This window comes from Globicephala melas, chromosome 3 (assembly GCF_963455315.2).
Source record: "Globicephala melas chromosome 3, mGloMel1.2, whole genome shotgun sequence".
NCBI classification, from domain to species: Eukaryota; Metazoa; Chordata; class Mammalia; order Artiodactyla; family Delphinidae; genus Globicephala; species Globicephala melas.
In genome coordinates, this window is record NC_083316.1 from 164,354,285 (window position 1) to 164,368,772 (window position 14,488).

General features: G+C 53.8%; 1 protein-coding gene across 1 annotated transcript; it reads left to right on the plus strand.

Moving 5' to 3' along the window:
- The first annotated feature begins 3,217 nt into the window (after positions 1-3,217).
- On the plus strand, positions 3,218-10,894 carry S1PR2 (sphingosine-1-phosphate receptor 2). Its single transcript, XM_030879626.2, has 2 exons — positions 3,218-3,501; positions 8,503-10,894. The coding sequence occupies exon 2, from the start codon at positions 8,545-8,547 to the stop codon at positions 9,601-9,603; it is 1,059 nt and encodes a 352-aa protein (XP_030735486.1). The 5' UTR covers positions 3,218-3,501; positions 8,503-8,544; the 3' UTR covers positions 9,604-10,894.
- The last annotated feature ends 3,594 nt before the right edge of the window (positions 10,895-14,488 follow it).

A 14,488-nucleotide genomic window follows, 5' to 3' on the forward strand; every position in this document is an offset into this window, starting at 1 on the left:
CTCCCCTGTGTTAGAACGGTCTGGTTTCTTCGGTCTCCTCCAACGCACTGTCAGTTTTGGTTGGCAGAAACCAACGAGGTATCACCAGAGCTGGCACAGAGCATTCTATGTTGCATTATATAAATATATATGCTGTATACCTGTATGTAACATTAATATATTGATTAATATTCATTTCCTTATTCATAACTTAAATATGTTTATTCTTTTTTTTTTTTTTTTTTGCACCGACGGTACGTGGGCCTCTCACTGTTGTGGCCTCTCCCGTTGCGGAGCACAGGCTCCGGACGCGCAGGCTCAGCGGCCATGGCTCACGGGCACAGCCGCTCCGCGGCATGTGGGATCTGCCCGAACCGGGGCATGAACCCGTGTCCCCTGCATCGGCAGGCGGACTCTCAACCACTGCACCACCAGGGAAGCCCCCAATATGTTTATTCTTAATATAAATTTATTTCATAGCGACACGTTGAATAATAGCGTAGATGTTTATTAGCAATGTTATTGTTTATTTATCTTATTGATACTATTTGTTATTATTATTATTACAGGAACAATTTTACATTAGAAGTCTGGTGATTTGTTACCTTCGATTTGATTTTTCATGTCTTTGTAAATTTTTTGAATTGGTAATATGAGCTAAAAATTTCAAACAGTCCTCCCCCCACCCCCAGGGTACACCATGAAAAGTCTGGTCCCCTCTCACCTGTTCCCCTGCCACCCTCCCCGTCCCCCTCCCTGGGGGTAACCGCTGTGACGGTGTCTTGTGCCCTTCTCCTGGAGATGGCCTGTAGGTCCACAGGCAAATGTGTGTGTATTTATACAGCCCTTATAAATATATCCAGAAATGCAGGCAGGCAAACAAGCAACTGGTTTACATGGCGCTTTTTTCATCTTAACATGTTGAACACAGTTTCATATCAAGACTACTCCATTTTACTTTTTAATAGGCATAAACGGATCAACTTTAATTTCCTTTTTCAAAGTTTTGCTGTTCAACACTGCTTATGGAGTGCAGTATGCATACAGAAGAGTGTGCTGAACTTCTCCCTTTTTTTTTAATGGGTTGCATTGTCTGGGATTTAAGCATCCACAATTTTTTTGTAAATTTTCAGCTTTTCTGAGGTATCCCTGGCATGTAACATTGTAAGATATTTAAAGTGTACATCCAGGTGATTGGATATAGGTATACATTGTGAAAGGAGTCCCCCCCATCTAGTTAATGAACACATCCTTTACCTCACATATTTATCTTTTTATTGTGGATGTGAGAGCATTTAAGTTCTACTCTCTCAGAAGTTGCAATTGTTTGATACAGTATTACCAACTGTAGTCACCATGCTGTAAATTAGATCCCCAGACCTTATTATAACTGAAAGTTTGCACCCTTTTACTAATCTCTCCCTATTTCCCCACCCACCACAGCCCCAGCAACCACTTTTCCTACTCTCTGTTTCTGTAAGTTTGACTTTGTCTTTTTTAATTCCACATAAAAGTGATACCATGTGGTATTTGTTTTTCTCTGTCTGGCTTTTTTCACTTAGCATAAGGCCCTCAAGTTTCATCCATGTTGTTGAAAATGACAGGACTTCCTTTCTCATGGCTGAATAATATTTCATTGTGTGTGTGTATGTATATATATATATATATATATATATATATATATCTCTCACATCTTCATCCATTTATCTGTTGACAGACACTTAGGTTCCATACCTTGGCTATTGTGAATAATGCTGCAATGAACATGGCAGTGCAGATACACTTTTTTGTCATTTTGCTTTTCAACACTCTTCACTGAAGTATTATATACATATAGGGAATTCCCTGGTGGTCCAGTGGTTAGGACTCCACGCTTTCACTGCTGAGGGCCCAGGTTCAATCCCTGGTTGGGGAACTAAGATCCCACAAGCCACGTGGTGCCGCAAAAAAAAAAAAAGATAGAGAGAGAGAAGATAGATAATACCCTCTCCCTCCTTTTTCTTGCACTGTCTGGGTATCAAGCAGTCTACCTTTCAATTTAATTTATTGTTGGAATAGGGCACATGTTACAAAAGTCAAAAGGTACAAAAGCGTTCACAGAGTGAAAGCTACCTCCCTCCTGTCCCCTGTCCCCTATCTTTCAGTTCCTCGCCCAGGAAATTTATCAGTTTCTTCTTGCAATATTCTGGATATTCTGAGCACATACAATAGAACATCAACTCCATCGGAACAGGGAGTTTTATCTGTTTTGTTTCCTGATCTATCTCCAGCCTTTTAGTATGGTATCTGGCACATAGCAGGTGCTTACGGTATGTGGTAAGTAAACATATAAGTAAGTAAACATATAAGCAGATTATGTATTCATCTTCACAAATAGTACCCTCCTGAACATAAGTTCCATGAAGGCAAGGGCTTTTTTTCCTGTTCTGTTCACCGCTGTGCCCAGCAGGTACACCAAAAACATTTGTTGAAGGAGTGAGGGGCGTGTTGTCTAGTCACTGATTTCACACACACGCGTCAGTAAATGAAGGTGTGCTTCATCTCTGCAGCCAGGCACCCAGGTATGCCCAGGAAAAGCTGAATGAGGAAAAGAGGGAAACTAAAGAACTGGATAGGACTTCCCTGGTGGTCCAGTGGTTAAGACTCCACGCTTCCATTGCAGGGGGCACGGTTTCCATCCCAGTCGGGGAACTAAGATCCCTCGTGCCACGGCAAAAAAAAAAAAAAAGAAGTGGATAGAAGATTGGGCCTCAAAACTTGAAAGGCAGGACTCAGCCTGGGCCTGCTGGTCAACCACAGCGAGAGCAATCGACTGACAGAGGCAGTGGAAGCTTCTGGGTGCTCCCAGTGTTCTAGGGCAGAGGGGCCAGCGCCTGAATTCTGGGGCCTTATCAAGGCAAAAACCAATCCATTCTTTGAGGCAGGGCCTGGCACATAGTAGGAACTTGCTTATTTGTTGAATGAATACAGAGTGGGCACTTAATGCCTATTTGTTGTGTTGACACTTAGTAGGTGCTTCGTGGCTCCTCGCTGAGTAAATAAAGGGGATTCCATGTGCTCCTCCAATTCCAGGCTCCCAGGGATGGGCCAAGAGTACATCTGCAATCCAAGACAGTCGTTTCAGGTTGAGGTCACCTGGCCAGGAGCGACTGGACAGCACGGGGCTGCGTGACGTCATGCGCCGACCGCTTCTCACGGGTGGGGGCTGGGAGGCGCAGGGCTGGAGGTGGGGGTGCGGACAAAGGGACCCCGCGCGCCTCCTCCCCGCCCGCCCTCGCGCGCGCCCCGCTGGGCAGGCCACATCTGGAATTCATTGCTGCTGCCGCCGGAAAGGAGGCGGAGATAGGGCGGGGCAAGTGGGGGCCGAGGCGGCGCCTCTCCCGGTCCCCCTACGTCCCCGGTCCCCAGCCCCGGGACGCAGAGGAGCCCGGCGGGCAGTCCCAGCCCTAGCCGCGGCCGTCCCGGGGACGCAGACGCCAAAGCCCCTCCGGCCAGGGCAAGGACCCGGGTCGGCCTAGCCAGGTGAGCGTGCGTGGCGAGGGGGAAGCAGAAAGGGCGGGCCCTGGTCCCCGGAGGTCGCGGGATCGGAGCTAGGGGCGCCGGCCAGGGGTCGGGGGCGTCGCGGGCGCGCACGCGCCGCCCGTGCTCCTGCTGCACCGAGAGAGTGGTCATCGTTCGCCCTCTCCACGACCCCAAGAGGCCCCACTGCCTCAGCCGCGAACCCCCAGACTGAGCTCCCGCCTTCTCCAGCGGCAGGAAGTTGGCCCCGAGGAGAAGGCGGAATCCGAGCGCTTTCGGCCAGAGACTGGGAGGCTGGATGGCGTGCCCCCGGACCGGGGGTTTGGGGAGTGTGTATGGGGGAGGGGAGGACTCCCCTCTTTGCTGACTCCGGCTGGGCGAAGGCGAAAGGTGCCGCGCACCGCAGTACCTCCAGGCCAAGGGGCGGGGCCCCAGAGGAAGGCAGTTGCCCACCTCCTCCACATCTGGTCCTCTGCCTCAGTTTCCCCGAGTTGTTCGGCTCTTCCAGTCCCCCCGCGGGGTCGTGGCTTTGTTCTGGAAGGAAACTGAACCTGACTGCGTGGCTCCGGCGTCTCTTCTTTCCCCTGGGACCCAGGGATGGGGCGTGGGTGAAGGCACCCGTGGCGCGGACCCCGCGTGGTTCCGGGCCCAGCCAAGCGTGGGAACCTCGCCCACTCCTCTGGCACGAGTTGACTCACCCGGGGATTTCCATCCCCTCTCCCGACTGTGCCCTAATCGGACGCTCCGGGCGCCACGCGCTGAGCCCACGGTCCCCCGCGTGGTGCGACACGCGTGCGGCATTCGCGGTGCAGCTGCTGCTGGGATCTGTCCCCACCTCTCCCCAGTCCTCTGGGAATATCGAGGCTGGGCCCCTGGCTGGACGCAGAGGAGCCCCCCACCCCCACTTGGAGATGTGTGGGTCACCCGCGTGTGGCTGTCGCGGGAGAGAGGAGGCGCGGCCCCAGAGGCAGCGAGTGTGGATACCGTGCATTCCACCGCCAGATAAGGAGGCCGAGACTGCAGCCCGAGGGCGGGGTCGGGTCGTGGCGCCGTCTCCACGGAGACGCCCAGCTGGGCTTCGCCTGGTGGGGGTGGCCTCCCAGCGGACCAGGGGCGTCTCCAGCCTCCCTTGCTGTTGTTTGGGCCTGGGCAGAGTTTAGGAGCCTCCGCCCTCGGGGGCCCACTGGGGCCTCGTTCGTTTGGTCATCCATCCACCCACGCATCCATCCATCCATCCATCCATCCATCCATCCATCCATCCTACATGTTTTCTGAGCGCTTTCTGTATGCCAGGCATCATTCCAGGGAGTGAAAACAGACTTAGTTGCTGTCCTCTGACACACATTCTACCCTGGAAACAGACAGAAAACAAGAAATACAATCATTATTGCTGAAATTGGCAAGTGCTGTGAATATAATAAAAAGATGCTGAGGTAGAAAGGGCCTAGGGAAGGCGGCTAGGATAGCCTGGTGGTTAGAGGAGGCCGCCAAACAGAAACCTGAAAGATGGGCTTTGTGGGAAGGCCATGTCAGGTGGAGAAACAGCAGAGGCAAAAGCTCTGAGGTAAGAACGGGGCTGACACGTCAGAGGCCAGTGTGGTTGCAGTGGACTGACCCTGGGGGAGAGTGGGAGGAGGCGAGGTGGGCAGGGGCCAGGCCATTTTAGGTAGTGGGGAGCCATGGAAGAATCTGGAGCTGAGGAGTGACATATTGGAGCTATAAATTTAAAGCTCCCCCTGGATGCTGCATGGAGACTGGCAGTGTAGAGGGCAACTGAGGGGAAACCAAGCCTAGGGGGCTGCCCTAGGGCATGGGGCATGGGACCAGTGAGTGCCCAGGGGAACAGTAACCACAGGGTCTTCCTCCATGGAACTTGGGGGAGGGTCTCCTGGAAGCCACTGAGGCTTCCTCTTGCCTTCTACTCTCCTAATCTCCCCCTGAACAGTCTTGGTCTGTCTCGCTTCCCTTCCCTCCAAACCCTGTCACTTGTCCCCCTTGCTCCATTTCAGGCCCGGCCATTCCCCAGTGCTGAGCCCAGGGACGTCTTCTGGGAGGGAGTCAGGCCCTGTGTTAGCCAGGCCTGGGAGCCTGACACAGGGAGGGGAAGCAGGAAAGGCCTGGGGGTGACTGTGCCAGCCCCAACCTCCAGACCCTGCTTCCTCTTTCTGGGAAGCATGAACCTGCCTTAAGCAAGGTCCTAGTGGAGAAGACGGAGGCACTGTGGGCCTCAGATTCCCCTTCTCTAATGAACCACCCCTCCTGAGGCTGCCCAAAGTGAGGATCTTCCCCTCAGGGAAGAAGACAGACATTTTGGTCAGTCCCTGGGGTACGAGGGCTGAAACCATTTCTTTCTTTCTTTTTTTTTAAATAAATTTATTTATTTATTTAATTTTTGGCTGCGTTGGGTCTTTGTTGCTGCGCGCGGGCTTTCTCTAGTTGCGGCGAGCGGGGCTACTCTTCGTTGCGGTGCGCAGGCTTCTCATTGCGGTGGCTTCTCTTGTTGGGGAGCACGGGCTCTAGGTACACGGGCTTCAGTAGTTGTGGCACACGGGCTCAGTAGTTGTGTCTCGCGGGTTCTAGAGCGCAGGCTCAGTAGTTGTGGCGCACGGGCTTAGTCGCTCCACGGCATGTGGGATCTTCCTGGACCAGGGCTCAAACCTGTGTCCCCTGCATTGGCAGGCGGATTCTTAACCACTGCGCCACCAGGGAAGTCCTGAAACCATTTCTTATTTCCCTAGGAAGCGGCCATAAATCTTTCTCTTGGCTGCCAGACAAGAGAGGGGTCTGAGCGGCGGCAGAGGGGGCGGCCTTGGGACACACCCTGGGCTTCTAGCCCACCAGCAAGTGTGCTTCCCAGACCTGCGATGGGTCCTTGATTCTCAATTATGATCCCCAGGAGGGGCAGTAGGCCAGGGCAGCCTGGGGGCGTCTGGTCGGGGTGACCCAGCGGTCAGGCCGTGGTTCAAACTCTCCCCGGGGACATCCACACAGTCTTAATAATGTCCTGGAAAGAAGTGAGCTCCAGCCGCCTGTAAAGGACCAGATCAGTAGTGCTAGCCATAGAGCGCCCCCAACTGGGCCAATCGAATGTCGAGGATGGAAAGCTCAGGCCAATAGGCGAATTGCTCAATGCCCTGGAATTGAAAATGAGCCAATCAGGGCGCGGGCTGTTTCTGGCCCGACGGCCGGTCTGGTAAGGCCCAGACCTGGGCCAAGCCGGCTGCAATGGGCAGAGGGCATCGGGGCGACCGGGGCTCGTCCGGCAGGGGAACAAGGAGCCTCTGTGTGGCGATCTGGGCGGGGCGACAGTCCCTGGGGATGTGCACAAGCCCTTCTCTGTTCCCAAACTAGGACGGATGTCCCTTCGCCCAGGGGGAGCAGCTGTCTCTATCGGGCCAGGAGCCAGGGCACCCCCTCTGAGGGGGTGTCCGGGACTGAGATGGCTGGACGACCCCGGAAGCCCCTCATCACTCCCAGGCTCACTGGGAACCGGCCTAACCAGCCTTTTCTGGAACGGTGCTCCTGGCACTCCTGGCGTGCACGTGGTCCTTGCTAGGCGTGTTTCCAGGGACCTGGGGAGGTCTCTTCCCACGGCGCCCCCGCATTGAACTAAAGGCTGGTCTGGAGCTTCCTCCTGGCTCCCCTGTGCCCCTCGTGAAAGGCAGTCACTGCACCAGCTCCTCTGAGACCCCGCCCCCCAACTACCAAGCTGGGGGGAGGCCATGAAGTCGGCCTCTCACCCTCTCTGCCCACGAGCATCTTCCCGCCCCTTCCCCCCACGGCTCAGTTTTCCTTGAGAGAGGGGTGACTCAGGCTTTCATGAAAGCGAATACCGTTCCCCCCTCCCCCCAGGGCTTCACGCCCCCTCACCACTCACATGGCTTCGCACAGCTGCCCCATCCTCCCAGCCAGGACCTCCCAGACGGGTCTCCTGTGGCTCCCCCATCCCATCACCCCCTCCCAGCCTCCCTGCACCGGATGTGACTGAGGAGCCGGGACTCAACCCTGTTTGTTCCATCTGGATTTCATCTTGGCTGGGGAGGGGGGTGCCAGCGCCCTGCCCACCACGCTAGGACCCTCTGTCCCAGGGCAGGGCTAGATGGTGCTGATGAGATCAGGCTGTTGGGAATCTTGCCTGGTTGGCTCACTCAACATCCCTTTCCAAAAGATTGGGAGGAGAGCACCTAGTCCCTAGCTGTGGGTGTGGCAGGAAGAGGGAAGCTAATAATATTAGCTAATAGTTATTGAGTGCCTGTTGTATGCTAAGGGTGCCTCGTGTATCGTTCAACGGGATTTTCCCATCACCCCTCTGAAGTGGGCTTTCTTCTCCCCACTGCACAGATGAGGCCATTGAGACTTAGAGGTCAAGTGTTGAGTGACTTGGCACAATATCCCACAGCGTGTCAGAGGTGGAGCGGGGTTGAACCTTGGATTGCCTGCAGGGTCTGAGTCCTTGAAAATGACGTGACCTCTGTGGTGCTCAAACCTCAGGTGTCTCCCCAAGACCTTATCTTGGGAACACGTATGGCCTCTAGGCTTAGACCCAGCCTGAAATCCAGGGCAGTGGGTGGATGGTGCTATCAGCGAGAGCATCTCACTGACCCAGGTTGGCAGGCGGCATGAGGCCTGAGGCTCCAGTGTTTTCAAGAAATGAGACAATCCCTCCAGGTCCTGGCGAAGACTCCCTCTCCGGGTAGGTGGGTAAGGCTTCCGGAAGTCCATTTTGTGTCTTTCATGCCCTTTGGGGGAGCTTCTGTTCCTCTGAAGGACACTGTAGCCTAGAGGTTATAGAGGCTTTGAAGTGGGTCTCTGAGGCTCTGGCCACTGACTAGCTTTGAGGCTTTGGGAAAGTGAATTGAGCTCTCCGGTTTCCCATTTGTAAAGCAGAGATGATGATAATTCTGACTTCACGTGACAGAGTTGGGACTTGAACCACAGCCGTCCAGAGTCAGCCCAGGCAGCAGCCACGGCACTGACCCGTCTGTCTATCTTTTCTCTCTGCAGCTCTGACAGCCCCATGGCCCCAGCCGGCTACTAAGCCCCACCATGGGCAACGTGTACTCAGAGTACCTAAGCCCCAGCAAGGTCAAGGAACACTATAATTACACCAAGGAGAATCTGGACACAACGGAGACGCCCTCCCGCCAGGTGGCCTCAGCCCTCATCGTCATCCTCTGTTGCGCCATCGTGGTGGAAAACCTGCTGGTGCTTATCGCGGTCGCCCGCAACAGCAAGTTCCACTCGGCCATGTACCTGTTCCTGGGCAACCTGGCTGCCTCAGACCTGCTGGCGGGCGTGGCCTTCATAGCCAACACTTTGCTCTCGGGCTCTGTCACACTGGGGCTGACACCCGTGCAGTGGTTCGCCCGTGAGGGCTCCGCTTTCATCACGCTCTCCGCCTCTGTCTTCAGCCTCCTGGCCATCGCCATCGAGCGGCACGTGGCCATCGCCAAGGTCAAGCTCTACGGCAGCGACAAGAGCTGCCGCATGCTGCTGCTCATCGCGGCCTCGTGGCTCATCTCGCTGGTTCTCGGCGGCCTGCCCATCCTTGGCTGGAACTGCCTGGGCCACCTGGAGGCCTGCTCCACCGTCCTGCCGCTCTACGCCAAGCCCTACGTCCTCTGCGTGGTGACCATCTTCTCGGTCATCTTGTCAGCCATCGTAGCCCTGTACATCCGCATCTACTGTGTGGTCCGCTCCAGCCAGGCCGATGTGGCTGGCCCGCAGACACTGGCCCTGCTCAAGACGGTCACCATCGTGCTGGGCGTCTTCATCTTCTGCTGGCTGCCCGCCTTTAGCATCCTCCTCCTGGACTATGCCTGTCCTGTCCGGGCCTGCCCTGTCCTCTACCAGGCCCATTACTTCTTTGCCTTTGCCACCCTCAACTCACTGCTCAACCCTGTCATCTACACATGGCGCAGCCGGGACCTGAGGCGGGAGGTATTACGGCCGCTGCAGTGCTGGCGGCGGGCAGCAGGGGTGCAAGGGGGGCGAGATGGGACCCCGGGCCACCGCCTCCTGCCTCTCCGCAGCTCCAGCTCCCTGGAGAGGGGCACACACATGCCCACATCACCCACGTATCTGGAGGGCAACACGATGGTCTGAGGGGCAAGTGGGCTGACAACCAGGCCACCACAGCAGAGGGCTCCATGGAGAGGCACCGGGTGCCCTGGGACAGAGACATGGGGCTGCCAAGCAAGATGCCCCCATTCCACAGACCTGGGTGATGCTGACGATATTTCACACCTGGGCTGGCTGACTGAGGCACTGACCAGGTGGATGGCACAACTGCAGCCGGGTCCTGGAGGCCAGCGAGGTGGCTGGAGTGACCTCTTCAGAACTGGATCGTGGGGAGGGCCGGGTGGGGGGCAGACCTGGAAAGAGCCCAGGTGACAGCAGGCAGGTGCTCGAGAGGAGCACAGCGCAGGGGCAGTCTGAGCCTCCGTCCTGTGCCTGACTTCCCTCTCTGAGTTTAGCCCCCTTGCCACCTTCTCTTGTGGTTCCACTTCCCTAGAACCACTGTCCTGAGGGGCTGGAGACCTCCTCCCTGACCGTTCTGGGCGGCCCTGGCTAACAGTTCCCGGGCTCAAATCCACAGCTTCCCCAAATTTCACCAGCTGCCACTTTGGCAACTTCTTCCCTTTCTTCTGACTCTTGTGAGTGAGATGCCAGGAAAGCACGTGGCGGTGGGGAACTAACCCCCATTCTCAGACCTCATTGGCCAATTGCACTATTCGGGGCACAGAGGAATCACCCAGGGCTGGAAAAACCGGTCTGGGGGCCTGAAGAGGGCTCTGGGCCTCCCAGTGGGGCAGGGTGGAATTGGAGAAAGTTCTAGGGGAGCTGTTGGTACAGGGCCCCAGACCCCCAAAAAACAACCACCCCCAAACTCTCTCACCTCCAGACCCAGCCGAGGTACCAGATCTCATAAGGCAGGGCAGCCTTGAGCCCGCTGTGCCTCCTTTCAGGTTGTATTGAACGGAGCATGGGGGTAGGGGTGCCGAGGCCAATTGTGGGATGCCCTCCTGTTGCCCGCTTCAGAAGGACTTTGTTAAGTTCTGTGGACAGATGGAAGGGACATTGCGGTACAAATGTATATTTATGTGTGTCTGTCAGTGTCTGTGTGTGTGTGTGTGTGTGTGTGTGTGTGATGTCTGTGATCCCTTCTGCTCACCCTGTTTCCCCAGAATCGATGCTATTTTGTCTCCCCACGTCTGTGTTGAAGCTACCAAAGAGGGATCTGGTCCCCGCACAGACTCCTTTGTAATTCCTTGCTTATGTCCCCACTTGAGAGCTGGGGTGCAGCTCACCTGGGGGAAGGAAACTTCACGCCTCAAAGTGATTTCTCATGACTGCAAAGGCTGGGAGAGGGGATCTCTGGGGGGGCAAGGAGCCAGTCGGGGGCTTGTCTCCCCTCATACAGCTCCCCGGATGCCCCTCGTGCCTGAGACCCAGGCCCAGGCCAATAAACGGTTCAATGTCTCTTTCTGGTGGTTGTTGTCTTTTTAGGCTTAAGGTGGCAGTTCCCCCATTAGCATCCTGTGGCTGGGGGTGGATGGGACAGGGGAGGGTGGCTACTGCTCAGACAATTCATCCTTTGCCAGTCTTTCCTCGGTGCCCCCAGCCCTGGCCCAGCCAGAGACAGGATTGCAGTGGCTTCTGAGAAAACAGGGTCAACACTGACTTTCTCCCTAGGGCAGTTATCTGGCCCCTCCCAGTGATTAATTAGGCCCAGGACCTCCATGCTATCCTTCAAAGAGAGAGCCTGGCAGGCGGTGGGGCCCCACCCCTGCTTCTTCATCCCCAGTACACATCCCTCCTGGGGAGCTAGAGAGATGGTCTTGGGAGACAAAGGCCCAGATACCGCTCTAAAGCACAGTGTTCCTGAAAGGAATGGCCCACCCTCCTCAAGCACTTTTCAGGCAGGAAGACAGAATCCTCAGGAGGCTGGAGTTACTATAAACTGCTTTTATGGAGATGTGGGTTCAGAGAAGTTAAGTGAGCTGCTCAGGGTCACACAGCCGGTTGGGCCAGTGCCTGTCTGGATTTGAACTCAGGCGGGCTGACTCTAGATCCTGCCAGCTCCACCACTGGGTCAGAGAAAAGATCCTCAAACCCCTCTTTGCCATGGAAGGAGTGAGGAGTGTGGGCTGCCAGCCTCCACCAGCAACAGCAGGATCCAGGATATGCCCAGCTGGGGTGCAGCTGAAAGGTGGGTCCCTAGCTCGGCTCCAGAGTGACCCTCCCTCCTTTGCCCACAGGCACAGGGCCCAGCGGCTCCTTTGAAGATAGATCTGGAGCTTTGATGGGGAACCCAGGCCCTCAGGCTGAAGCTCCGCCCAGCAACACCAGCGCAAAGCTGGGGCAGCCAGCTGAAGCGAGGAGTGGGGCAGACGTGGCCAGAAGTTGAGACCCACACCCCCCATCGGAATTCCCCTTCCTCCAGCAATTCAAAGACAACCTCTGGAAACCTGAGCCCTCGCTGGGATTGGGAGGAGGAAGAAGCACAGGCCAGGCCAGGGTCAATCAATTTCCCGCAAACACCCACATGCTTCCTTCACCTGCTCCTTCAGGCATCCGCTCAGATGCCATCTCCTCAGAGAAGCCTGCCCTGACCACCTTCTTCCCTCTCTCTAGCCCCTCACCTTCTTACCACCTGGCGGTGTAATACACATCGGTCTACTTCTCCCTAATTAAAATATTTACTTTTTTTTTTTGGCTGCACCACACGACATGTGGGATCTTAGTTCCCCGACCAGGGATCGAACCTGCGTCCCCTGCATTGAAAGCACATTCTTAACCACTGGACCCCCAGGGAAGTCCCTTTTTTATTTAATTATTTTCCTAATTAAAATATGAACACCTTGCAGATAGGACTGCATCCTGTTCACCACCATCTCTAGCATCTTTCTTAGTACTTGGCACGTTCCCACCAAAGGACCTTAGCACCTGCTGTTCCTTCTGTTGGGAATGATCTTCCTGCAGACATCTTTGTGACTCTTCTCTCCTCCTTCAAGTCTGTATTCAAATATCACACGCTGGGTGAGGCCTCTGGCCATGAACACAATTTTTTTAATCCTATCTACCTCCCTTGCTACTCGCTCATACGCAACACATTTCGCTTCTTTATCTTGTTCATTTTATTATTATTATATTTTTGGCCATGCTGCGCGGCATGTGGGACCTTAGTTCCCCAACCAGGGATCAAACCCATGCCCCCCGCATTGGAAGCGCAGAGTCTTAACCACTGGACCGCCAGGGAAGTACCTGTCTTGTTTATTTTCTATTTCCCCTTTAGAATGCCAGTCCCATTCTAAATGCCAGACAGCAGGAGTTTTTTTCTATCTTGCTCTCTGAATGGCCTCAGTGCTCAGAGCAGTAGCCAGCTCACAGTAGGTGCTCAATAAATGTTGAATGAATGAAAGCCAAAGCAAATGGGTGAATGTTAAGTGCTGTGAAGAAAATAAAATAGGAGAAGCAACAGTTTTGGGGTACTGTATTCTGAAGGGAAGGCATTATTATAGGCACTCTGACAGAGAAAGAAACTGAGGCACAGAGAGGTCAAGTAATGTGCCCAAGGTCACGGAGCATGTGAGTGGAGGGGTCTGGATTTGAACCCAGGCAGTCCTTTTATTGGGCTGCACCACTCAGCTTGTGGATCTTAGTTCCCCAACCAGGGATCGAACCTGGGCCCCCTGCAGTGGTAGCATGGAGTCCTAGCCACTGGACCGCCAGGGAATTCCCTTTTTTTTTTTTCCTTTTTCTTTTTTTCAGGCAGTCCTTGATTGAAGACCAAATCACATCTCATTCTCCTCAGTATGGCCGTCTGAAGAACTGATTTGCTAATATCTCTCAAATCTCAGAGCCTAGAATGGAATGGACCAACCTGTAGGGATGCAAGATGACTTTCACCTCCTTTTTCCCTACAGAGGCTGTTGGCTATTAGGGAGCATCAGAATCGCCTGGAAGAACCTGTTAACATGCAGATTCTTACGCTCCCCAGTCAGAGATTCTGATTAAATAGGTCTGGAGTGACCCTAGCGATGCATGTTTTTCATCAAGCCCTGCCAGTGATTAGAAAAAGCATCATCTTGGGACTTCCCTGGTGGTCCAGTGGGTAAGACTCCGAGCTCCCAACACAGGGAGCCCAAGTTCGATCCCTGCTTGGGGAACTGGATCCCACATGCATGCCGCAACCAAAAGATCCTGCGTGCCACATTGAAGATCCCATGTGCTGCAACTAAGACCCGGCACAGCAAAAATGAATAATAAATAAATATTTTTTTTAAAAAAAGAAAAAGCATCATCTTGGGACCATATTCTGAGAACCATTCTAGACTCCTTAATCTAGAGCAGTGCTGTCTAGTAGAACTTTCTGTGGCCATTTAGCACGTGAAGTGTGGCCAGTGTGAAGCTGAATTTTAACTTTAATTAATTTCAGTGTAACTGGCCACATGTGGCCATTGGCTACAGTGCTGACTGCACAATTCTAGATTCCATATCTGTAGTTTCTGCAACATCTGAGCAGCTGAACTCACTTGGCGTGATGTTGCCATTTCAACAAAAATTCCCGTCTTCCACTACTATCATTGTGAATGACATTGTAGCTTCCGTACATCACTTTATGATTTTTGGACTATTTCTTTTAATAATGATATCAATGATATTCTGCTGTTAATGACAGAAAACACGAAATATTCGTACCTTAAATAAGAGAAATTAATTTCTCTCTCATATATAAGCGTTTCAGAGAAAATTGATCCTGGGTAAGAAGGACGATGCCCACTTACCCGCAGTCCAGGCTCCTGTCTTTCTGTCTGTTTATGTATCTATCTATTCACACATACATCTACCTAAATACGTCACTGTGTTTCCTAAGGACAAGGCATTCTCTTATATAACCTCAGTAAAATTATCATAATCAGCAAATCTACAAACCTTAATCAGATTTCACCAATTGTCCCATTACCGACCTTTATAGCAGAAGAAA

Excerpts from the sequence above, each read along its gene's own strand:
- S1PR2 (XM_030879626.2), top strand. The coding sequence starts at position 8,545 with ATGGGCAACGTGTACTCAGAGTACCTAAGCCCCAGCAAGGTCAAGGAA.